General features: G+C 43.2%; 1 protein-coding gene across 1 annotated transcript; it reads right to left on the reverse strand.

The window, feature by feature from the left end:
* Window positions 1-3929: 3929 nt before the first annotated feature.
* Window positions 3930-15505, reverse strand: LOC109763283 (uncharacterized). The gene is made up of 16 exons (XM_020322125.4): window positions 15026-15505; window positions 10078-10490; window positions 9769-9994; window positions 9412-9666; window positions 9218-9327; window positions 8611-8706; window positions 8441-8528; window positions 7980-8209; window positions 7557-7741; window positions 7159-7358; window positions 6593-6925; window positions 6377-6478; window positions 5435-5732; window positions 4885-5033; window positions 4527-4811; window positions 3930-4350 (listed from the first exon to the last, which is right to left on the reverse strand). The coding sequence occupies exons 2-16, from the start codon at window positions 10386-10388 to the stop codon at window positions 4150-4152; spliced, it is 3069 nt and encodes a 1022-aa protein (XP_020177714.1). The 5' UTR covers window positions 10389-10490; window positions 15026-15505; the 3' UTR covers window positions 3930-4149.
* Window positions 15506-26560: the final 11055 nt, after the last annotated feature.

Raw genomic sequence — 26560 nt, forward strand, 5'->3', positions numbered from 1 at the left:
TGACGAGCTCAGAAACATCAAGCCCAACGACTACAACAAGGCTAAATCAAGCTTCTATGGTAAAATTATAGATGAAATCGCCAACCGTAGACGTGATTGATAGTAATCCTCACCACTCCAATTGGAGTATACCAACCGCACCTAAAACTTGACCAGGTGAAAATTGAAGTAGATTTTATTCGATAGGACTATTCATCACTCGTCATTTCCAACTAAAAAAGGCTAAAACTTAACCAGGCAAAAACTGAAGTTTAATTTATTCGATAGGACTATTCATCCCTCAACATTCCAACTAAAAAACTAAAGAAACCATCAAAGCTTCATTTCAGACAGATATACAACATTCTTTACATATTGTTTCCTCATTCATTTGTACCTTATATCTTCAGTGGAAGAGCTACCAAAAATTTGTTGGATGGGCCAAGCTGACAGGAAACACATTTTTTTTCTCAGAAGGCCAAATTTTACCTTCTTTTTTTAGTTGAGCCTAGTTTTACCTATACTCTTCAATATTTCGGCCACGTGTTACAGTACAAGTCTACAACAGCCTATCAAATATTTCGGCCTATGAATTGATCACGCAGCACAGGCATCCAATACGACGCTGTGCGTTCCTATCATATCGGATGTCAGACTCAAAATTGTCATGCATTGTTTTCTCATCCCATGCAGATTTGAGTTCCCATCGCCTCCTAATCCCATGACATGCCTCCAGATGGCTTCATTTATATTCATGTAGGCAATTATAGCCACCTTCTTCACTTTGAGTATGGCTTCTTCCCTCTTGCAACGGCGACTGCTTTTATATATATACAAGGCAAGGGAGGCTGCATGGTGTGTGTCCTTGCACGCAGTGCAATCAAGGTGAACTAGAACACTTAGTATGGAAGCTTAACTAGTTGCATCCCGTTTGAAGCTTTTTTAGAAGCCGATGGTAGCTTCCTAGGATCAGGGACGGCCCCAGGATTTGTAGAGTGCGTATTCAAAATTCTAAAGGCTAACATTTTTTTTTTGGAAAGCCTTGTTTTTGCCGTGTATAACCGATTATGGCATCATATTGTACATATTGTATAATATGCAGAAGATATAACACTATATAATAGATTCATAAAATTATCATAACTTGGAATTGTTCAACCTACAATATATTAATTGTTCAATATATCGTGGCAACATATAAGATATATAGAGGAATATCAGATGATAGAGAGCTTACAAATTGCAGAATAAATTCCTGATCCTTGATGCTTTGAAAATGAGTGATGATATCCTCTTCCTTAACTTCCAAGAGAGCCCTGAAATTAGTAGTACCGCTATTCTTGCGCTTCATATTTTAGACCTAGAAATTAAAATCACTTAAGTTTCAGAGTACTAATTTTTATAAGTAACACTCGCTGTCGCAACTTTTTGCAAAATAACATTGCAAATAATATCAATATATTATACTAGTACTACTTAATAATTCTAATAATTCTAAATGATTTTCATATTTGAGAGGCGATTTCCTATGCATGGTGGTAGCTACGCACGCATGGTGGCAGCTACACACACTTTGGCATAAGTGTCTTTTGGGGTTTCTTATGGCATTGGCACAAGCGCATTTTTGTTGTATAGAAATTACTTTTTCTCACTTCTTTTTGTCTTTTTAATACTTGTTGACACAAGTGCCTTTTCGTTGTGCAGAATGGGTCTTCTTTCACTTCTCTTAGTCTCTTTGCCTCTTTGCTTGCCTTTGTGGCATAATTGCCTATTTCCTTGCCAGGCTGGTCCAAAGTCACGATATTTTCGTTATAGAGTTATTTTTTATAGTACAATATAATTAGCCAAAATAATTAGAGATAAAAATTAGGGCCATGCGTAAATATCATCACGGGTAGCAAATTATTTCCGCTCAGAGTATACCTCCCATGCAGAAAGGGTAAGTGGGACCATGTTAAAACTTCTCAGAATATGCTTGGAGAGTAAAATCAGTTGTCAAATATCATAACAAGGAACACTTATAATAAAGTTTTAAAAAAAACTCAGAGGACAATTTGACATCAGATCTCTATCATCACAATGATCGAAGTGAATGTTTAGACGAGCAAAACAAACATGAAACATAGCAGGTGGGCGAAAAAACTAAAATGGCGTTACGATTTCATTTCTGAACAAAAATACAACCGAAGGAATGTGGAGGAATCAATTTACGGTTTGGGTCAGTCCCTTCTGTTTCCTTGTAGCATGACTTAAAACTAGGAAATCCTCCTGGTGCATGTTGGTAACTCGACACGGCCAACAAACCAAACGGCTCCATATATGGCTCGCATTAAGAACATGAAGCTCGGTCATTTGCAGTGCATGGCTGCCACAGAGAGCCTACGCCACTCCAAGCGCATGGCTGCCACTAAGAATCTAGAAGAATGTTGTCACCCCCTAGCACAAATCTGAGTCCCGTGCCTTCCAATCCCATGATATGTCGCTAACTAGGGGTTATGGTCCATCTATAAGAATATAACTTACTATTCATGTGGACAATTAGCCACCTTGTTCAGGTTTGAGTATGTATGCCTTCAATCCGTGTTGCGAGCCGGACTAGATCCTGGTCTGCTTTTATACATGAGCCGGACTAGATACTAAGGTATGTGGTGAGAACAATGAAGCTTCATTGATACATGGGGCACATCCATTAATTGCATTTGGTGATTCCTACCTGGCTTTAGGTGTATGTATTTTAGGGTCTTCAATGCGGTTTTCTTCTTCTATTGAAAACGAGAAATGTTGTTGAATTTTACACACTCTTCATGTCAACCCATGCATATGGGATGGAATATGAACACCATCGGGGCGAGGAGCGGGCTAGAGGGACTTAGTCCATCGCCGTGCTGTCTTCGCAGCCTCGAATGCGCGAACAAAGACCTACATAGACAAAAGAGTACACATCGTATGAAGAACCGAGTTCCCCTCCGTCTCCCGCACCTCGATGGCGACTTGAGACAGACGGGAACGACAGCCTTGCTGGAGAAGCCGGAGAAAGCCTAGCCATCGCCTTTGTGTGAGGAGCAATGTGCAATTTTTTGTGAGAAGGAAAAATAAAGACTGCACTTCTTGCAGGAAATCATCATCACTCCTATCTCTCTAGCCAAGACTAGATTTTGAAAAAAATTCCATCGGATGTCCATTCTACATACAAGATGAACATGTCTTCATCCCTCGCATGAATTGCAATATTAGTGCAAAACAGATCCAAACACCTACACAAACATCAATTCACAAAAACTCCGTGATGCAAATTCAACGAGGTAATCTACAAACAAGATCAACAGTCTGAAGACGGGGCGCCTACAAAAAAGATTACACTTGATCCAAACGTTACGAATCTGAATACAACAAACAGTGTGGCAATCCTTCAACATGGTTGCAAACACATGACGAGCTCAAAAACGTCAAGCCCAACGACTCCAACAAGGCTGAATCAAGCTTCTGTGGTAAAAACAGCGAAGATGTAGATAAAATCACCAACAGTATAACAATTGATAGTGTTAGCAAGACTAGAACTGAACTTCGAGAGATGTGATTTGATAGTGATCCTACTACAGCAGCAGCTGGATAAGAAGAATACTCACCATTCCAGTTTGAGTTTACCAAGTGTAGCTAAAACTTGACCAGGTTAAAATTTAAGTAGATTTAATTTGATAGGAATATTCACCCCGCATCATTCCAACTAAAAAAGTGTCAAAAACGCTCTTATATTATGGGACGGAGGGAGTACAACTCAACCAGTTAAAAACTGTATTAGATTTTTTATTTGATAGGACAATTCACCCCCTCTAGTCCATGGAACTCCATCATCTTCCTAAGATTCCTAAGGTCAATGAGTCCTTTGTTTTCCTTTTAAGAGAAAAGTTGAACCACACATGCAATTTGTTCATTTGCTGGTACACAATTGCTTCATCTCCAAACCATACGTTGGTCAGTCAAGGCTTCATTCCAGAACAGATATACACCATTCCTCCCTCCTGCTGATTCGACATTTGCTTCTCTTAAACCTTTTCTACCTCGTAACTTGTTCTATGATATGTACAGCCAGCCTCTCCCAAGAAGATGGCACAAGGTAAACTACATACTTTACAATACAAGTTTACAACAGTGTGGCCTGTGTTAAGTCGGTCACGGAGCAGAGTCCGGTAAAAGAGGATCTACCGCTGTCCGTGGAATGACAAACTGGTCAACAACCCGAACTACGCTGGTCGGATCCGACCATCCCGACGCGGCTCGCCATTTGCTTGGGAACCTCCTGGTGTGGCTCATCTGCAATGGCTCCTTGGGCTCCATATCCCAGTCTGGATCCAGCATCCACTCTTTCGGCACCTGGTAATTGACAACACAGGTTAGACACGCCACAGGAAAAGCCAAGCTTGGAGAGCTAAACGCAAACCATATCAGACATTATAACTCGGTAGGAGTCGACACGATTAAAGATGGTGAATGCAACCAGAATCATGCAGAATGATGGTGCTGGTAAGTCAAACTAGCAGAGACATTACCTTGTCCACTGCCAGGGTGAAGACCTCAAGATCTCCACTCTTTTTTATGTGGAACCGCGTGAACGCCTTATAATTTGCTATGCGCAGGGAGGAGAAGGCCTCGTCAAAGTGGATATGGAACCAGTTTATGCACACGTATAAGTAGCTCCCAAACACCATCGACACAACAGGCGTCGACAAGACCCAAAAGTAGAGAAAGACAGACACATAGTAGATGATGGCGCCTCCCCGAGGGAGAGACTCTATTCCTTTTCTGCAGATTGTGCTTCTAGTTACTGCCATAACCTGAAAGAGAAAATGACAGTCAATAATGGTACAGCCCATCAGAAGTGGTGCTTGTATGGTTCAAAGGATAAACCTCTGGGATGTCGAAGGCAGACATAAGGTACTTGATACACGCAGGATAAAGTCCGAAAGTCCACTGTTCCAGACGAGCGCGAAGCCCCGTAGGATCAGGGAAATGTTCACTTTCCGCCTGACGGTACCATTCATAGAGGGTGTGGTAGCCTGTCAATGGGGAATCCAACATATTTTTACATGGGGGCATAGACGAGAGAAGTAGAAAAAGGAACACTCATGCAACAAATCTGTAAAACATGGAGAACAGCATCGAAAGTACATTGTCTTGGAACAATGGTGTCAACAGACAATGCATCTGTCACTAACGAGTACATTATTCTTGACAAACACATGAGAGGTGATGCAAAACAAGCAAGTACTATCCTGTCATTCTTCTCCAAATCGCTATAAATGAATCTGACTGCTACGAAAAGAAGTGGTGAAACTTGCGACCTTATTAAACGAAAATGGAATCTACGACTATAATTCATAACTTCTAAGGATTCAAGATGACAACATAACATGGTAATCGAGCAATGATGCACACAGAGGAAATACGAAACACAAACCTGATGTCGCTAGTAGATGGTTGCGGATGCATATCTCAATACCCAGTTCCATAAGCAGCATCAGTAGTACTGCCGAAGTTATATGAGCAGCAGCATGAAGAAAGCCAAGCAAAGCACGTCTTCTACGTGATAGTTTCGTGGGTACAAAGAAAAATGATACCGTCAACAGAGTAAGAACACCAGCTAGGGATACATAAGAATGCTCAAGAATCTCAAAAATAGCATTCCACGTTGCATTGAAGAAACTATTCACACGGCCATCCCAAGAGTCTTCATGCAAGATACGAAACGAATCACACTGAAGAAAAACATCATACTTACATCAGGCCACAAAAGATAGAAATTAAGAAACATAAGAACTATTATAACAAGTAAACTAAATAGTTGTGTCCCTCGCGTCTGTGGTTTTTTATGGGCCACGCATATTCATCATCTGGGGGAGCATAATTTACTTGTACATAGTGCTACAGACAATTATCATAAAATGTACAAAACCCTACGGGACAATACAGTTTCATTAAGTCTGAGAACATGTTAAGGTACCCAAGGAGTTAGGCTTAAAAATTAGAATGATCTGATCATATCAGTAAAACCCTGATTTTATTAAATCTTACAAAATTAACACTGAAAATAGATAGCCATACAATGGGTAACAGCATCGGCGCTGCTTTAAGTCCTAAAATATTTCAGGTCATGTTCAATGTCAATGCTAAGTAAGACAGCATAATCATTGATGAACTCGTATACCAACAAGGAAGCTTCAATGTTATGCCAGTTATTCCATCGATGGACAATCATTTTGATGCAGTTCCTAACTTAACATTTGTGGACAAGAAAACCAGTAATCACTATTGAAGCTTTAAGGCCTCACCTCGACCAAATAATGGAACGATAATTTCCTAACTATACAGTTAAGAACTACAGTATAATCTAGTTTCTCACCTGTGGAAACATTGAGAAGACCAACACGAAATACACAAAACCACCAATGACATCAAATTGCCAATTTTTCCTTCGGAATTTTAAAATATTACCAAGTGCAATCTAGATGGGCAAACAAAAGAAGCAGTCAGTTGGCAACAAGGCTGGCTATTCCAAGAACAACCCAGTTACATAATGAATCAAAGAAAGATAAACAAATGTAAGAGTCAACCTTACCTTGCTAGAATCTTCATAAGAAGGATATACAGCCTTTGTTTCATACTTGTTCCCATAGCATTCCTTGAAGTTCTCGAAGACATGTGTTGGATGCAAAAAGGCTCCACCACAACCATTTACAAGCAAGTGTTGCACATGTACTGGTTCTTTGGATTCAGTGCAAGAATGACGCATATAATGGTGCAGGTCACCAGCCATCCGCAATTTACATCTTCCCTTGAGGTACTCGCGTATTAAATATGTTACGTTTTTTCCAGTTTTATCACCCCAGTACCAGTCGAGAAGCCAATTTGGCTCATGGGTTATAAGAATTACAGAATCATGTTCTCCAACCTGCATAAATTTGACTAATACTAGTCAGCATGAAAATGAACATGCGGCAATCTTAATGCACAATACAAATATCTGCACTGCTTTCTGCTTAAGATAACAAGATTTACTAGCAGTGATCCCAATTTTCATCTACTGGTTTATTACTACTGAATCATCAAATTAACAAAAGATAACCATATCACCGACAGAAAAAAACAACGTCCTAATAGACTGCAGATGAAAGGATGTATTACCTTCTGTTGACATAATTCTGCAAAAAATTTGAACTGGTACACATCAATGTCGCCATGTAGAGCTTGGTCAAGACCAAAAACCCACCACCCATTGGGAAGCTTTAATGCAAAATAACTCCTCTTCTGGGGTAAAAACCACCCACCAAGCCAGCTCTTATGACAGACATACCTCATGAATGTGTTCAGTCCATCAAACCAATCTGCTCGAAAACAGTGCAGCTTTTGTCACTCTTATTTGCGTTCGTCCATTCACAATAATGTATTAGAAATATACAGTGTAACTTCTCCCATGCCAATACATCATTATGAGCACACAAAAAAATGTAACACTGATGGGAAGGAAGAAGACACATGAATGTCATAAAACACAAAGTACAGTGCAGATCACAGGTATTTACCATGGTTTCCAGGAATCATAAAACATTGTGGTCCACTATACTGCCTGAGCTCAGAAACTCCAAGAGGAAGTTCAGGTTTTTCCAATGCTATATGATCAGGCGTGTACCAAGCAGGAGGCTGTAGAGCATACTCAAAAGGACAGAAAAAACGCCGCTCATATGTAAATGAGCATGGATTTGGATATCTGCAGAAGAAACGAACAAATCAGCGTCTTTTTGAAGAGCTTATTCCAAGATCAACATGGAAAAATGAAAATCTAATATAACAAGCTGGCAAAAATAATTAATAGATGGCATCATCCATGAATGGAATGCAACTTGTGATAAACTAGCATATGACAAGCAAAACATTTACTAGTCATAAATCAGCAAACATGAACTGAAAACTTCTAATAATGTAAATGATCAAAGTATGCAGCATACGCGAGGTCTCCACCAATAAGTAGTAGTTCTCCACGGGGAAATATAAGCCTGGAATCATCAGATTTTACGACTAAAGAAGGTTGAGCAAGTAAGCGTGCTATAGCATATGTAGAGTTGCCACCATCGCCGGTATCTGCAATGAAGTCAAACCAAAGTTCGTCTTTCCCATCAAGATGATCGTATAAAAGGTCGCTGCTCTTTGATTCATCTGGAGTTTTGTTCATAGCAGCCTGGTTGGGTTAGAAAAAAAATTGTCAATTGTTTTAACAGAACAACAGGCTCAACTAGGAACTGTAATAATAACTGTGGGAAAGCAATTTAGAGAAGAACAAAATTCTAGGAAGGAGGGTATTCTTTTTTTTAAGCTTAGGAAGGAGGGTATTCTGAGACAAGATAAAACTGAAAACAAAAAAAAGCTAAACCAAAATGAGGACTGAAGCTTGAAATCACAGGTCATGTACCTGCATCATACGCATATCAAATCTACCAACAAAGAGTGTCACAGATATCATGAGGTCAAAAACGGTTTTGAACAAATCTGTTGAGGTCCTGCAGAACATACCAACAAATAGTCAGCCGTTTTTACAGCATATGTGGATAATAAGAGCTTATGGATAGACCAGTAACATACCCAGAGTACCAAGGAACCATGTCCTCAAAATCCGGTTTTAGCAGTTTCTTCAGAGTCTCATACTCCGAAATTGTTAAAGGATGAGTTAGAGCCCATCTATACAACAAGTCAAGGAAACAAGGGGAATAAATTAGTCCAACGCTGAACGAACAAACCAAGGATGTGCTGTTTATTCAGCCATTATACAGTTTTATGGCTATTTTCATATCGGCTAGATAATATCAGCATGCAAACACGTGAAAAAAGACAAATAAAGTGGTCATCATCATGTGCAACTCCTAAGTACCCAGTAAGTAATGACCTGAGGATATTTTACCCCCTCACATCATGTTATCTTCACTAAAGTATATTCATATAGGTAATGAACTGAATGCAACCCCTTCAGATTTTTCCACGATAACCATGGCATTTTGTTGAGGGTGTGAAGGTTGAAATTCATATATGTATAGTTCTGCTTAGATGAAACCTTGACAAATACATTGCATTTTCCTTGTCATCATCATAAGTTCCTTTGACACGACAGAATACAAACTTATCTGTTGAGGTGTTTATAATACATGATTAAAAATCTAACCACCAGATGGATGTGCTCAGACATTCGACATACCCAGTTGACCGCTCCACGACATAATTGGCCATGTAAAGACCAATGAATGTGGCCCACAAAGAGTAGACAGGTGAAATGATGTTGGAGTGTTCGGATCCATTGGAAGCTAACTGGAGCAAACATACAAGTTAAAAACAAACAGTAAATAAATAGAAAAGATATCCAAGCACAAACAGAAGGTGAAGTATACTAACTTCTCCATAAATGGCCCATTTCGAGAGAAGTGGGTAATCACTGGCAGAGCCAACCGGAGCAAACCAGGATGAGCAAATCTGGTCTTTAAACTTATGCATACGCAATAGCTTCGAAATCAGTGTGTTGTCCTCATTTTGCTTTCTCCACAGTGAAAATGCAACCCAGCTAGCAGTTCTACGATCAATAGATTTATCCCTTGAGAGAGTCCTGTTACCACAGTGGCTGTAGAACACGCAGCAAGCTATACTTATTACCTGTGATGTGACACGAAGTGCAAATCTTAGATAAATCAGAAGTATCTAAAGAAGATAATCGAAATACGATACACGTGAACCATTGTATGCCAAGAAACTTACTGCGCAATTTTGGATTATAGTAAGCATCTCTGGCTTTTTCTCTGCCATGCGAGAAACAAGACCCAAATACCAGAGTCCAAGAAATATGACGTGGAAAACGATCAAGAAAACTAGAGAGGAAATATAAATAGTGAGGAAGAGGGAAAGATTCATCCTCAAATCCAACCCCATTGACTGAAAACTAGGGAGATGGTATAATGCTGCCAAGAATATCCAAGCAACGTACCTGCATTCAAAAACAGCCTCAGAGAACTAATACATCTTGTTTTACTTAAAATTATCTTCTCACAGACTCCAGAGATTGCTTACCAACGACTAAAGTTTGAATAGTTTGGCTTGATAGTCTTCCTAATAAATGGTGATGAGAAGAAATAGAAGAAACCAATCAAACAGGCATACATCGACCACCATTTAAAATTCTTGTCCAATTTCATTATAAGGGTTTGTAAATTATCCGATGAAAGGAGGAAAAGCCAGCCAACAATCACAGCAATCATGAAATGTCTCGAGTGCTCATGTGGGTATGGGTATCTATGAGTCAGAATAGTCCTGACCCTCTCCATTTTAAGGGATTCAATCAGACGACCAGAGGGCTGCTTATGGAGCTTTTCTCTTCCCATAAAAACACTGCTCCCAAGTCAATGATAGTTCATACGCCTACTCAAAGCAACCACAGGGGGCCCTTTGTCACTGGTGAAAATTCCAGAACTGTGCCACCAGATCTGCATAAAGAAATAATTGTGAAAATCTGACAAAATGGCAATATGCGTGCAGAACAGCAATATTAAAACTAACTTCTGAAAGAAGTCACAAACTACAAAGTAGACATAGGGTGGGAAACAACTGGTAAGATTAAATGTGCCTCTTTTGCTCTATACCAAAAAGATCAAGCTAATTTATTGTACTTTGGTGCTTGAGTGAATCCCAGAAGTTATGCAGAGTATTCTCTGTATTCTGCAACAGCCACAAAATATCACATAGTACCCTCACCAGATTGGCATGCTATCCTAGAAATCATCGCACACTAAATCATGTAAATACTTAGTCACTTTACAGAACCTACCAAGACTTTCAAGGATTGCTCACTTAGTCAATCCTGTTCCGAAATAAAGTGGACCTAAAGTAAATAAATACGACTGTCTTTCTGCATAGGATGCTTTCTAAGAATGCATTGCACTTTTCCAAATGCTGACATCCTCAAAGGTGAATCTTTATATCATTTCACAAGATATGGCAATGGTATTAATCTAATAGCCATCCTCACATGCTATATAAAAGAATCCCAAGAGGGAAAATGTGGATGCAGAGACAAATGGAGATAGAAAATGTACAGGTAGGCAAAGTGAAGGAGCATATTAAGCACACGGCATCAACAGATTCCACAGGAAAGGGACAGAGAGGCAATCATTACCAGAAACAAACACTACTCTTAGTGAAGACATTATTATCAAGCAAAGATGGCTCTAAAAGAACGAAACTTTCCCTACAATTTTCCCCTAAAATCTTCATAAGACCACAAGTTCAGGTCTACACATAGAACAAATAACTGAAATCATCCAGTAATGTACATGGCCAAAATAAAGCTAGGAAATGACAGAGAATAAAAGACAAATCTGATAACCAAAACCAAAAAATAAAGTAAGTGTCTAGGCGGATTTTGACAGAACAAATATCGCAAAATCAGAGTGATTTGTCGGCGAAGGCCACTTGGATGTACCTATCCTGCTTCTTATCCTCCCTAGGCGTGGACTCCTATTCCCGATGCATCTTATTCATACATAGGCTTCCAACAATGAATCTTACAACAAACCCCTGATATGTTACCTAGCTGGATAACCTCAATCATGCATCCAACTCAGCCATGGTTACTAAAGATGCTAATCTGCCATGGAGCACACGAAGGTCGAAAGAAAAACTGCCAAACTAATGATGGACATTGTGAAGCAGCAGCAGTGCAAGCATATATAAATAGGTCGACTATGCTGCTGTAAAGAAAAGAAACAGATTGTGGTGCAAGGAGGGACTCAGACCAGAGTAGTTGTCAACCACCTACCGCCGTGATGTTTATCATGTGGATGTGCTAGTGAAGAGAGATGATCTACAATGAATGTAAAGGTATTTATTTTCTGCGTTCAAGATTAAGGATAGAAAATTCGACGAAAAGAAGGAAGAATCCTAGAAGTTATGCAGAGTATCCTCTGTATACTGCCACAGCCACACAGGTAAACAGGTAGTACCCTGACCCTGTTGGCATGATATCCTACAAGTTTCCTCAGCAGCTCGACATCCAAGGATGTAGTAAATACTTAAGTCACTTTTACAGCACCTACCGAGTACTGATACCCCTAATGGTTGCTCAGTAAATCAATTCTGTTTCAAAATGAAGTACACCACATACTCAATGCATAAGATTGATTGTCTTTTTGCATAGGATGCTTTCAACAGATGCAGCAGGAAGCATGCATTGTAGATTTGCAAATGGCGACAACTAAAATGAAGTATGTCAATTGTATTAGACTAACAGCCATCCATCCCATGCTATATAAACAAATCCCAGGAGGGGAAATTGGATATAGAGACAAGAGAACCGGAAAAAATAAAGTGTAAGTGGACAAACTGCAGGAACACATTAAGCACATGGATTCCGTGGGAAAGTGACAGGAGGCAATCATTAGCAGAGACAGAAACCTAGTCTTAATCAAGACATTATTATGAAGCAAAGGTAGCTGAACAGGAGGGAACTTGTTCCCCCTACAGTTCTCCCCTGAAATCTTGATAAGACCACGGCTACATAGAAGAAAGATCTGAAAGTCGGAAACGATATCCACTGTCCAGCACTTCTAGTAAAATGCACATGACCAGGCCAACAAATCTTACTAGTAGGAAATTAGAGAGTGACATGAGGTCTGTTCTCTAATAAAAGAGATTACAGAGAACAAAGGGACAAATCTGGTTGGCCCAAAGAGAGAGACAAATAAAGAGACAGACAACAAATCTGGGAGAGGAACAAAGATCGTGCCTGCTTTTGTTTTCCCCTCGATATGCCGGCGACGAACACTAGAAACCAGTGCGACTAAGAAACACAGATATCAAGGAGGAGAAACTGGCAGTATAACTAACTGGTCGGGTGTAGAAAGCAGAGGAACCAGACCTGGATTGCGCGCGCGCACACACAAGCTCCGTAGCCAGTATAACTAACAGCCACAAAATATCACATAGTACCCTCACCATATTGGCATGCTATCCTACAAATCATCACACAGCTTTACACTAAATCATGTAAATACGTAAGTCATTTTACAGAACCTACCGAGACCTTCAAGGATTGCTCACTTGGTCAATTCCGTTCCGAAATAAAGTGGCCCTATAGTAAACACATACGACTGTCTTTTTGCATTGGATGCTTTCTAAGAATGCATTGTACTTTTGCAAATGCTGACATCCTCAAAGCTGAATCCTTATATAATTTCACAAATATGGCAATGGTATTAATCTAATAGCAATCCTCCCATGCTATATAAATGAATCTGAAGACAGAAAATGTGGATATAGAGATAAATCAGCACAAAAAATGTTCAAGTAGACAAACTGAAGGAGCACATGGCATTAACAGATTCCATGGGAAAGGGACAAGGAGGTCTTCATCGCCAGAGACAAAAACCACTCTTAATCAAGACATTGTCAAGGAAAGATGGCTCTGACAGGACGAAACTTTCCCAACAATTTCCACCTAAAATCTTCATAGAAACACAGATCCATGTCTACTAGGCGGATTTCGTCAGAACAAAGACCTAAGAATCGGAGTGGTCTGTCGTCTTGGGCCCCTTGGATGTACCTCCTACTTTGTGTCATTCTAGCAGCATCACTTTGTTCTGGACATGGACTCCTATTCCCGACGCATCTCATTCAATAGATAGGCTTCATATAATGAATCATACAATGAACCCTTGATATGTTACCCAGCTGGATAACCTCAATTGTGCATCCAACTTGGCCGTCGCAACTAGAGATGTTAATATATCATAGAGCACACGAAGCTCAAAGGCCAAACTACCAAACTAGTGAAAGATCATTGTGAAGCAGCAGCAGTGCAAGCACATATATATCACTACGCTGCTGTAAAGAGAAGAAATCGATTGTGGCACAAGGAGGGATTCGGACAATAGTGGTTCTGAACCACCTAACTGCTGTGATGCTTATCATGCGGATGTGCTAGTGCAGAGAGATGGTCTACAATGAATGTAAAGGTACTTCTTTGTCAAGGTTAACAATAGAGCATTCACTGAAGAGAAAAAGAGAAAATCCTAGAAGTTATACCGAGTATTCTCTGCATACTGCCACAGCCACACAGTAAGGCATGGTACCCTGACAATGTTGGCATGATATATCCTACAAATTATCTCAGTAGCTCGAACGCAGACATCTAAAAGGTTGGGTGAATCATTAATATCGTGTGGCAAATTGGGCAATGGCATTAATCTAACAAGCATCCCTCCATCCCATACGCAATATATAAACGAATCCCTAGAGGGAAAATTGGATAGAGAGACAAGAGAACCAAAAAGAAAAGTATAAGTGGACAAACTGCAGGAGCCCATTAAGCACATGGATTCTTTGGGAAAGGGACAGCAGGCAATCATTACTGGAGACTAAAAAACAGCTCCTAATCAGACATTATTATGAAGCAAATCTAGCTCTAACATGAGGAAACTAGTTTCCCTAGTAATAGTACCATTCTCCCATGAAACCATGATAGGACCACAGCTACATAGAACTCGGAGAAGTGAAAGCCTGAAACCACCCACTGTCCAGTAATCCAATGAATAAAATGTACTACACGGGCAGGCCAATAAATCTGGGAAATTACAGAGAACGAGGGACAAATCTGGGTGGCCCAGAAAGACAGATAAATGAAGTAGTACTAGCAAGTTTCTTTATATCATAATATATAAGAGCATTAGGCGCAGAGGAACAAAGATAGTAGTACCCACTCTGTTTTCTCCTCCTCGATACTCCGGCGACGAACACGAGAAACCAGTGAGACTATAAACAACACGGGTATCTAGGAGTAGAAACTGCCGGTAAAACTAAATTGGTGGGGGGAGTGGGGGTAGAGAGCAGAGGAAGCAACTGAACTGAATTGCGCGCGCGCGCAAGCTCCTACCCCCAAGATCCGCCGCGCCCCCTAATCCCAGCCCCAATCCCGCCGAGCACCACGAAAGGAAGGAAGCAATCAGGGGAGGGGAGCGAGGCTTACCAAGTAGTAATAATCCGGGAAGGGGGCGAGCGCCCGCGCCGCGCCGCCGCTGGCCGGCGGCGAAATTCGGGAGAGTGGGGAGAAAAAGGCGAGATCTTTGGCGGCGGAATCTGCCCTCGCTGCGCCGCTCTGCCCTTGTGTAGCTTGCTGCTGGCTGGTGGTGGTGGTTAAATCGGTGGTGGGGAAGTGGGGAGGGAGAAGAGGGGCGAGCAGAGCAGGACACGAAGCGGCCGCGGGGGATTAATTAAAGAAGGAAAGAATTGGAGGGAGGGAGAAGGAAGGAAATGCTTGCGGTTTTGGTGTTCCCTCCCCTGCCGGTGCAGATGGCGGCGTGGTCCGACTCTGACCCGAAGATTTTTCCTTGCTTTCCGCAGCCATGGAGGAAAGGAAAGGAGCCACACATCGATCGATGGCCGGCCGGACGCGCATCCTTCCAGCGGAAGGCGGTGGTATATTCTGAATTTGGGCCATTGCGTCGTCAAATTGGTCCTATGCGGTCGGCGTGCGTGGTTAGTCCCACGTCATCTCCCACTCTTCCACCTATCTTTCTGACTAGCAAAGAATTGGATGGGGTGGGTTGATTCGGTCATGGCCGGTGGTGCTACACAAGCCTCTTCCCCTCTTTCTTTTTTTTTGCAGGGCTACACACGCCATTTTAAAAAAAATGAAACCAACCCAGGGTTAACCTTTGTTGGTTTTTTTACAGGAGAAAACTCCGCGAGCACCGCGTGCTAGAGCCGAGGCTCGAACGCGGGCGGGCTGGCATCTACCCCAACTGCCTAGCCAATAGGTCGACACCCCTTTCTCACACACGCCATTGGAGCAGTGAACAAATGGACATAGTTCGCCGCCAATTCTACTTTTTTCTATTAATTTAGCAAAAGAGAATTATTCGATTAATTACCACATGGTACATGTGGTAAGCAAGCTATCTAAAAACCCAACATATCAAAAAGAAATGCTCGATCAATCAGAGAAAACCAAAAAGGTGGAAAGCAGGGCTGCATCACGCTGTGCGGTAATCGACCCACTAACCAATCATGAGCAAAAGCACGATCAGATGAAAGCATGCTTGATCAAAGGCATGATCGATGGGTTATTATATGTGAGTACTACATTTTCTACGGTTCTTTCAGCATACACTTCATACGGCAAGTGCAAACTTTTCTAGCCTTGATCGTCCCTGTGGCTCTTTTTCAGTTAGGCCCTCGTTTCTTTCCATTAATTTCTTAACAGAAATATTCAGTACAAGTGTTTCAAAACGTCTTAACTAGCGACCGTGTACAGATGGGGAAGGAGACGGAAAAAGGGAGAGGCGAGGTGGGGCATTAACAGGAAACCCACCTCGCATATGCCCAAAATGCGAGCAATTGTCGAGGAGCGAAAACCTGTTAACATCATCAACCACCAACAAAAGATACACTGGACACAGTAACATAGTCTAGGCATGATCTAAGCAGCAAACTCAGCGGGCAACAAACCACAATGAGCAAAATAGGAGACCCCTAGAAAGTAGATGCAACAAAGGCATCAATTCACTCATCCACTCCGGGCACCAACGTGCTCTGTTCAGAACAGCAACATATTTGCCTATACTAAAAACATTATTGCACATCTCGTTGCATAATCAAACTAATAAACATCCACTACACAAGTAACTAAACATCATATTGCATATTTTGCTGCATAGTGACCTAAACTATGAACATTATTAAAGAGCATTACTCATCCTCGCTGGAGGAGCAATGGTTAAAATACTCGTAATTCGACTTCTTCATTGTAGGTGCTTCCTCGAGCTCAATGGCCTTTTCGTTGAAATATTCCCTAGCCGCGTGCAACATCCTTTGTTCAAAGGAGGGATCCCTGTTCTTGCCCGCATAGACCATGTCCTTAACCATTTCGTAAACACAGGCGTTGCCAAGTGACAAGATCGACTTCCAAGCTGGTGTGAAGAGATATGTCCAAGTTGCCGCATCTTTGGCTGATCATGTTGTTCTAGGGGAAGGTAGTGGATTGTTGATGCTGCTGTTCTTGCAAACAAAGCAAGTCACATCGACGAAACCGTGAAAGATGATTGTCAGCATCACACACACTTCCATTAACTCAACTGTGTGCCGAAAAAGTACATAATTCTCAGCAATCAAACGTATGCATTGGCACAAGTTGTCAGATATGTGCTGCACTTACAAAACTATGTGCGAAACTTCGCACACAGTGTGATCTTATCTAATGTGTGCGATGCTTGAAATAATCGCTAACAATTAATATAAACAACTCGTTTGCCAAAGAATAGACACAATTCTAGATGACTCCTGTGTGTTAAGATTAGTTATCACACGCGTGTTTTTTCTGGACTATGTGCCCTTTTTATCACATGGTTTGCACATCAAAATTGTGCCACAATGGATGGACCTTTGCCCACGTTTCATTTTTTGGCACACGATTTTCTTTTTTACGTTTGCAATGTCTGCATTGCATCACACACAGATGTGCCATAGATATGTCTTTTTAGCACCATGTGTGTGCACGCGCGCGCGTGTGTGCTAGCCCACTAGGGAGCGACATAGAGGCGTAGCCATTTGTGAGGCAAATACTATGGAGATCCGTAGATCAAACTCATAAGATATAGTTTATGATCAAGTGTACTATAGGTATTTCTATACTTGTAAGTTATCTTTCCACATTAATTGTCAATAGATGGAAGATAGCCACTAAGGCCTTGTACAATGGGAGGTGCTTAGGGGAGGTGTTTAGAGAAATAAACCAGGCTTTCCTTAAGCACCGCAGCTTATTTGTACTAGGTAGACGCTTAACTAAGCGTCTCTCTTGTAGAAATAGGCACCGGTGCTTCAGAAAAACTCGGTTCATTTTTCTAAGCACCTCCCTAAGCACCTTCCATTGTACAAGGCCTAATAATACATTTGTCAAATATGTGGGAACTGGCGGTAGAGCTGTACCATTGCTTCGTGATGAAGTAGTATAGATTTTTCAGTTAGCAATATAAAAATTCCAGTTAGCAACTTTAGCACGCCTATACATTTTCAATTTCAATATGATATCATCACATAATAAATCTGTGTTGACTGGGTGACAAACGAAACTTGATTGGTATATATGTCATAGTATTTTTATAAATACATTTTATCGATTCATATGTGGAAACCTTGTTTTCTTCCGTAGCAATTAATAAACCAACCGTTAGCGCAGAAGCACACAAGTTTCCATGTGATTAATTAATGTATGGACCGAATTAAACAAAATCGCCCTCGAGCAAGACAGCAACATGATATTATATGTGATCCTAAAAAGAACGTGTTATTATATGCAAATATTTTCTTAGCGTTGGTTGGATAAAAGTCATGGAATGAGTCGACGTTGGTTCTAAGAAAAGGCACCGATGGATCTAATTTTAAAATAGATGGAGTGACCGTCGTGCTTTGGTTTTTTCCATGCACATTTTTCATTCGCACATACACGTTACAGTTAGTCTTATTGGCGTTACTAAAATCCAATTAATTAGGTAGTGGAGTAGAATCATTAGGGAAGCCTCAAGCATCTAATAACCTCATCCGGACATGCTAGTAGTATATTCGTTTTTCCTTGGCTGGTCTAGCTGGCTCACACGTCGACCCTCTGGTCAATAGCTCACATGTTGTGCTCCATCAGTCCGCGTGTTGATGGCGAGACCGGTGGCTGTAGATGGACCTCTCTCTAAACAAAACATTTTTCTTGCATGTGGCGCCCTCGCGGGTCTCGAATCGAAGCCACGAGCTCCCAGCACGACCGAAACCCAGGTAGAGACGTGGCCCCACAGTTGCATGCTTATGTTTGATGGTAAGAGCATCAACACCTGGCCTTCTTAAATCCTCGTCGAACGTTCGTGGACCCGCTAGTCAGTGATCGAGGTTTCTCTTTGTTGACGTATAATGTCCTGCTTAGTCTTTTCCATCAGATCGGTTTTTTGATTGCATTGGCTAGACCATACACTTCTATATGATATCAGAGCCAAGAGGTCTTGAGTTCAAGATCCGGCTGGTGCAATTAAATTGCAGCCCACTTTCGGTCCACATTTAAGCCTGAGGGAGGCACACGTGAGGGGGAGTGTTGACGTATAATGTGCTGTCTGGTCTCTTCTATCAGATCTGTCTTTTGGTTGCATTGACTAGAGCATGCACTTCTAGACTCTTTCATGCGTTTCCTTCGCCATTTTGGTCACACAACCTCACAAGCTAACTACTCACCAGAGTCAACGGTCAATTGGCTATTAATTCCTCACCTTGCAGTGCAATATAAGGCACCGTGCATACACACACACACACCAACTCACGTGGAGCTGCATCATTGGTCGGGTTCATGGCCAATGTGCTGGCAGTCCAATAATACATTACTAGCTTGTTGCATTGCTTGGACATGAAGTATTTGGGTCTCATGGATATGTTTTTCACTCTAGCATTGTCCAATTACGCACGCATTCCGATTAGATTAATTCGTATCGCGTATGTAGTCAACCGGCTCTGACATTTCTTTTCCGTAGATCCTCAGCTACCGACCTTGGTATACCAATGGATAAGGAGATTTGTTTCTTTTTAAAGTAAATTGATATTGTTGCGACATTGCTTAATTTGATATAGCTAGGCAATCATTTGGCCAAGGCGTGAAGCCAGTAGGTAGCTATAGCCTATAGCTACAAACGTCTTGGACTAACCTTCGCCGTTTCCGACAAAGCTGTATATTATACGGAGTATACAGACAGAAGCATTATATACGGACAAGCTTTAAAGGATGCCGGCGTGAACTCGCGGTGGGTATCCAGGCGTCCACGCCGTCCGTTGCCGAAAGCTGGCGATCCATGAGAACCATGCATCCGTGGACAAGCATGTGGTCGGTCCACGCGTCCATGACCAGCACAGGTGGCCGCCGGTGGAGGCATCTTTTCTGGCAACATCTAGAAGGAGCCCATGCCAACGCGTGGACGTTCTTCTTACTCGAGCCGCTCACAACGTGGGCCCCGCCTCCCACATGCAAACAGTACCTGAGATGCTGCTGCATGGGACTAAAAAAAGGTGCAAGTTCTTTAGGAACGTCGCACATGCAGGTCTGGTTCGATCCTTCATGACTTCATGTAGTGGTGTGAGTGTGACTAGAGATTGGCCGTGGCCAACGGAATCGGTGCTGCTAACCGTTTCGTTCCATCGTTCCAGTGACAAATACCAGACGATCGATCGAGCTCAATAACGTGCGAAAACGAGCAATTGCTTACAAGTTGTGGTCACTCAAAAATACTAGAGGACCTTACCTTGTGTCATGCTTTAATGGCTTCTCTCATACATGCTTTATATATTAGGGCATCTTCAATGGTGATCTATAAATTTTCTCCCGCATCAGTCTACGGACACGGATGCGGGAGGCCGTCATCCAACGCTACTCCGCATTTGAATTAACCAGACGGAATTCATGCAAACCGGCCGATATTGATCAAAATTCGGATAGAAAATATCACAAATCATCCATACATAGCATGCAAATTAAGTCTAGTATAACAATGTCTCAAATTCGACTAGATTAATCGGATGTCCAGCAAGTTTTTCATCAACGGATCATGCCGTCCGACACATACTCCTCCTTCAGCTTCATCCAACAACGTGTACGTAAATGGTCGTTTCTCAGTCTTGTGGTGCATCACGGCAGCGCGCGCGGGCTACATAATGTGTAGACCAACATTGTGTGAACGAATCAATCAACAAGTTGAGCAAGAAGAAAAAAAAACTTACGATCTCGTCCTCTGCCGCATGCAATAGCCACATTACCTCCAGCTGACGAATCACGTTACAAAACTTGTTGACGCTGGTCAGGATAGCATATCAGCGATACGATAACGACCGCACATTGTGTTCTTCAATGATGTACATGTCGTAGGTTCGAATGTGCTTTCGTGCGTGAGACGATTCATGCACTTGCTGCTAGAAGGTCCCCCTCTCTGCTTCTGCCTACGAAATTCGTGGATACAGCCAACCACGCATCACCTAGCAACTTATCCTCCATGGTCGAGTAGCTCACCATCCTTCGTACTCTAAAAAACGACATAGCATTCGAAAATAAGCTCAATGGCATTTGATCGAACACCAGCCGAGCATGGTCTACGCCATGGAAGCCGTCGACAGAGGGGCGGATTGTACCTGGATACAAACGGCTCCAGGGTGGACAACGCCGTCTAGAGGCGAGCGGACGCGTCGGTGCTGGTTGCGGACGTCCGGAAATGCCTCTGTGGCGGCCGGAGACGTACAACAACGGCGACGAAGGTGGAGGGTGCGAATGCAAAGTAAGGAGAAGGGGTGAAGTGGAAGGAAATGGAACCGGGAGTGGGGACTGGGTGGGTCTAGGGTGATGGATTCCTACGTGGCTGCTGTCCAGACTCCCGCACCCCCGGTCTCCAATTTGCGGGAGAAAACACGTCCGGGCCGCTCGACGGACCGATACAGACCCGCGTCGGATTGCTTCCACGGTCCGGATGTATGCGGACGGTTTGAGGGTCGATGTTGGAAATTGCCTTACTTGGTAGTGGAGTATTCTATGATATGTAGAAGTTTATCAATTACACAAGATGGTTTTTTTTCATTGGAAACGACAACTACTTACTTTTTCGCTTGGAATTTTCTTTCTATTATATTTACGGCAAAATACTTCCGTTATTATTTTAAAGAGAGAAACAAATTTCCTTGCTGAACTCGACAAAGCTCGCTTAACTAGATGAATATTGATCTTGTTGAGTATTATGTTTAGTTAGGAAATACGAGATAGACCACGATATATTTTATCTTGTCTTGTACTTTAAGTTGATTATTGTACTCTTATATATATGTCCACGAGGCTCAAGCAATAAACATCATATTCCGCCAATCCTTTCTATTCCCTTCTAACATGGTATCAGCCTAATCGATCCAAACCATAGCCGCCGCCCGACACTTCCGCCCGCGCGCCGCCCCTGGGGCGGTCGGCCTCCATGACCGCCGCCGGGGGCCGCGCCGCCCGTACCTAGGGTTCGTCCGCCGGTCGTGTTGACCGACTGCCCTAGAGAGTCTTTTTTCCGAGCCCTTGCTCCGGGTTCTTTCTCTCTCTCCCGCCGATCATCTTGATTGGTATTTTCTTTTTGGTTTTCCGATCTAAGATATAAACAGCCCGCCGCCATCTTCATGTAAACAACCCATCGCCGCCATCGACTCCCGCGCCTCTACTCCGACATTGGCGTTGACTACACCGGCCACTTCGTCATCAACCGTGCGGTGTAGTCGACGGCGGTCCTTTCTTTTTGACTTTACCAACAACGTCGCCATCAACTCCGATCTACGCGTCGTCCCTGCCATGGCGCATACAGCGCCGCCGTCGGTCTGATCAACCGATCACGCGCCTGTCTTCGCCAAGCACGTCCCCGAGCACGCGCCTACCGCTGATCGAGCCACAGGTTGCCATCATGCCGTCCCTTTAGACCGTTGCGTTGCCGCCCTGAGGTCTTCCCGCCGGCTACCCCGACCCACGCGCCGCTCCCGCCGACCCCCCTTCGGGCTGTCGCGTCGCGACGCGCGGTCCACGCCGCCGCCCCGAGACCCTCCGCTGGCTACCCCCGTAGCCACCGCCGCCTTTGCGTCGCCCCTTAGGGCTTTTGCGCCTCGGCACGCGGTCCACGCCGCCTCCCGTCGGGCTGGCGCTCCCGGCTAGTGGTTCTCCCTGCGGCTGCCCCGACACGCGAGCCGCTGCTACACCGTCTCTTCGGGCTGTAGCGCCACGAAACATGGTCACTGCCGCTGCCCAGGGCCGTCGTCGCGGCATCACCGACCCGTGCACCGCCGCTGCGCCGCCCGTCCACCCCCTTCGTCTTCGTCCAACACCATCTCGTCGCCAGTGTCACCATCATCTTCCCCGACAACTTCGTCTACTCCGACTACCGTTGCACTACTAGGAAAAGGCTAATTAGTGGCGCACCTGTTTTGGCCATTAATGGCGCATTTTTTTCTTAATCTCAGGTCACTATGGCTTAATCTCGAGTCAATATGCTTAATCTCAAGTCAAATCGCACTCCGTGGTCAAGCTTCCCGAAAGGTCACCCATCCTCACACTACTCCAGCCCGAGCATGCTTAACTTCGTAGTTGTACACTAGTAGAAAAAGGGTCAAATGTCAAGCACATTAGTGCCGGTTTGCTTTTGAGCCGGCACTAATGTGTGCATTAGTGCCGGTTCCAACGGCTAGCCAGCCGCTTTCATTAGTACCGGTTCGTGCCACGGACCGGTACTAAAGTGAGTGGTGGCAGGATGTTGTCAGTCCGAGGCCCCTCCAGCACCTTTAGTATCGGTTCATGGCACGAACCGGTGCTAAAGGTCGTCCTACATAAACCCTTCGTCCACCCGAGCTCGCTCTGTTCTTCCCCTTTCCCCTCTCCTCTCTGTTCTTCCCCTCTTCCTCTTGAGCTCATCACACATTTTGCCCAAAATTTGTCAAGATTTGAAGGCCCCCATCCATTCAAATGATCACAAAGGTTAGCAACTTTGTCCTTTCATCTCTATTGCTAGATTAGCTCTTGCAATGCTTTGTATAGTGATTAATTTATGAGTTTAGTAATTTGGTAGAAAATATATGTGCTAGTATTTGATTTATATGCAATTTGTGGTCAAAACTAACACTTAGTTTGCATATGTAGGTGTGGTTTACTTAGTGCCTTCTAAATCTCCGTCGTAACCACAATCAATCGCCCGCACCGTTCCGTCGCCGGCACCACCTTGTGGTGAGCCTCTTGTTCATGAATGTTTTACATTACCAAATTGATGTTTGTGTGATTTGGATATATAGTTACTCGTAAATTATCTTACCCGTACGCTATTTGTTATACATAGTGCCATGGTTTTGATATCCGTCCCCGTCGGCCCTCGTCCTTGTTATGATTCGGATGTGGTATATTCTCTTTTAAAACTAGTTGTTGCATTTCGTGTTTATGACAAATTATGCCCATCAAGTTGACATAGATATTTTTGTCTAGGAGGTTTGTGAACCGGAAATTCCAACCGACCCTATTGTCGAGAGGTTAAATTTAGTTGAAAGAGAAAACGAGTATTTGAAAGAAAAATTGAAAAGAATTGAGGGGGAGAAGATGGAATTGGAGTTGCATGTTGCCGATGTCGTCGATGATCACAAGATCAAGATGGAGAAAATGCGCTTGAAGATTAGAAAGATTAGAAAATATGCCATTGATAGTGAGGCTTGGTATCATTATGCTGTTGGATCAATTGTTACCTTAGTTGCGATCTTGATCGCATTTGTTGTTGCATTTAAATTCTTTAGTTAGAGAGTTATTTGTTTGTTGCATTTAAGTCTTGTATGAACTTGTATTAATTTGGTCTATTCGGTGTTGTGTAATGAAGATGAGCCGACAATGGATGTACGATGACCGATGCTCTCCCGAGTTCATTAATGGCGTGCAAACTTTTCTGCTTGCGGCTGAGGCAAACAAGCGGGCGGATGGTTTTATGCCTTGTCCATGTTTAGTCTGTAAGAATGATCACAATTACTCTACGTCAAGAACCATTCACGTCCACCTGTTTAAGTCCGGTTTCATGCCCCACTATAATGTTTGGACCAAGCACGGAGAAAGAGGGGTTATGATGGAAGACAATGAAGAAGAAGAGGACGACGACAACTATCCTGGCCATGGGTTCCCTGAATACGATGATACAACAATGGGGGAAGAAGCTGAGCCGGCAATGCGGGAAGAAGCTGAAGAAGAGGCATCAGATGAGCCCGCTGATGATCTAGGTCGGGCCATTGCCGATGCAAAGAGAAACTGCGCAAGTGATTTGGAGAAGAAGAAGTTGCAGCGCATGTTAGAGGATCACAAGAAATTGTTGTACCCGAATTGCGAAGCTGACAAGAAAAAGTTGGGCACCACACTGGAATTGCTGCAATGGAAGGCAGAGAATGGTGTATCTGACAAGGGATTTGGAAAGTTGCTGGTAATGATAAAGAATATGATTCCAAAGGACAACGAATTGCCCGAGCATACGTACGAAGCAAAGAAGGCTGTCTGCCCTCTAGGGTTAGAGGTGCAGAAGATACATGCATGCCCTAATGACTGCATCCTCTACCGCGGTGAGTACGAGGATTTGAACGCTTGCCCGGTATGCGGTGCATTGCGCTATAAGATTAGGCGCGATGACCCTGGTGATGTCGAGGGCGAGCGCCCCAGGAAGAAGATTCCTGCCAAGGTGATGTGGTATGCTCCTATAATAGCACGGTTGAAATGTTTGTTCCAAAACAAAGAGCATGCCAACGCGATGCGATGGCACAGAGAAGACCGTAAGAAAGACGGAAAGTTGAGAGTACCCCCTGACCGGTCACAGTGGAGAAAAATTGAGAGAAAGTACGGGAAGGAGTTTGCAGATGACGCAAGGAACGTATGGTTTGGTCTAAGCGCAGATGGCATTAATCCTTTTGGGGAGCAGAGCAGCAACCATAGCACCTGGCCTGTGCCTCTATGTTTGTATAACCTTCCTCCTTGGTTGTGCATGAAGCGGAAGTTCATTATGATGCCAGTGCTCATCCAAGGCCCTAAGCAACCCGGCAACGACATTGATGTGTACCTAAGGCCATTAGTTGAAGAACTCTTACAGCTGTGGAATGGAACAGGTGTACGTGCGTGGGATGAGCACATGGGGGAAGAATTTGACCTAAAGGCCTTGCTGTTCATGACCATCAATGATTGGCCTGCTCTCAGTAACCTTTCAGGACAGACAAACAAGGGATACCGCGCATGCACGCACTGTTTGGATGATACCGACAGTATATATTTGGACAATTGTAGGAAGAATGTGTACCTGGGACATCATCGATTTCTTCCGAGCAGGCATCCCGTAAGAAAGAAAGGCAAGCATTTCAAAGGTGAGGCGGATCACCGGACGAAGCCTCGCCACCGTACTGGTGCTGATGTACATGATATGGTCAAGGATTTGAAGGTAGTCTTTGGAAAGGGTCCTGGCGGACAACCTGTTCCGAATGACGCTGACGGACACGCACCCATGTGGAAGAAGAAATCTATATTTTGGGACCTGCCCTATTGGAAAGATCTAGAGGTCCGCTCTGTAATCGACGTGATGCACGTGACGAAGAATCTTTGCGTGACCCTGCTTGGCTTCTTGGGCGTGTATGGGAAGACAAAAGATACACCTGAGGCACGGGAGGACCAGCAACGTATGCATGGAAAAGACGGCATACATCAGGGTCATGCCAGCTACGCTCTTACCAAAGAAGAGAAGGAAATCTTCTTTGAATGTCTGCTCAGTATTAAGGTACCGCCTGGCTTCTCGTCGAATATAAAGGAATAATAAACATGGCAGAGAAAAAGTTCTAGAACCTAAAGTCTCATGACTGCCACGTGATTATGACGCAACTGCTTCCGGTTGCATTGAGGGGGCTTCTACCGGATAACGTTCGATTAGCCATTGTGAAGCTATGTGCATTCCTCAATGCAATCTCTCAGAAGGTAATCGATCCA

This window comes from Aegilops tauschii, chromosome 5, assembly GCF_002575655.3.
Source record: "Aegilops tauschii subsp. strangulata cultivar AL8/78 chromosome 5, Aet v6.0, whole genome shotgun sequence".
Lineage (NCBI taxonomy): Eukaryota > Viridiplantae > Streptophyta > Magnoliopsida > Poales > Poaceae > Aegilops > Aegilops tauschii.

Coding starts and splice junctions, on each gene's coding strand:
- LOC109763283 (XM_020322125.4), bottom strand. CDS start 10,388: ATGGGAAGAGAAAAGCTCCATAAGCAGCCCTCTGGTCGTCTGATTGAA. Junction 9,328..9,411: donor AATGGGCCATTTATGGAGAA/GTTAGTATACTT, acceptor TGTTTGCTCCAG/TTAGCTTCCAATGGATCCGA. Junction 8,210..8,440: donor TTGATATGCGTATGATGCAG/GTACATGACCTG, acceptor TAACCCAACCAG/GCTGCTATGAACAAAACTCC.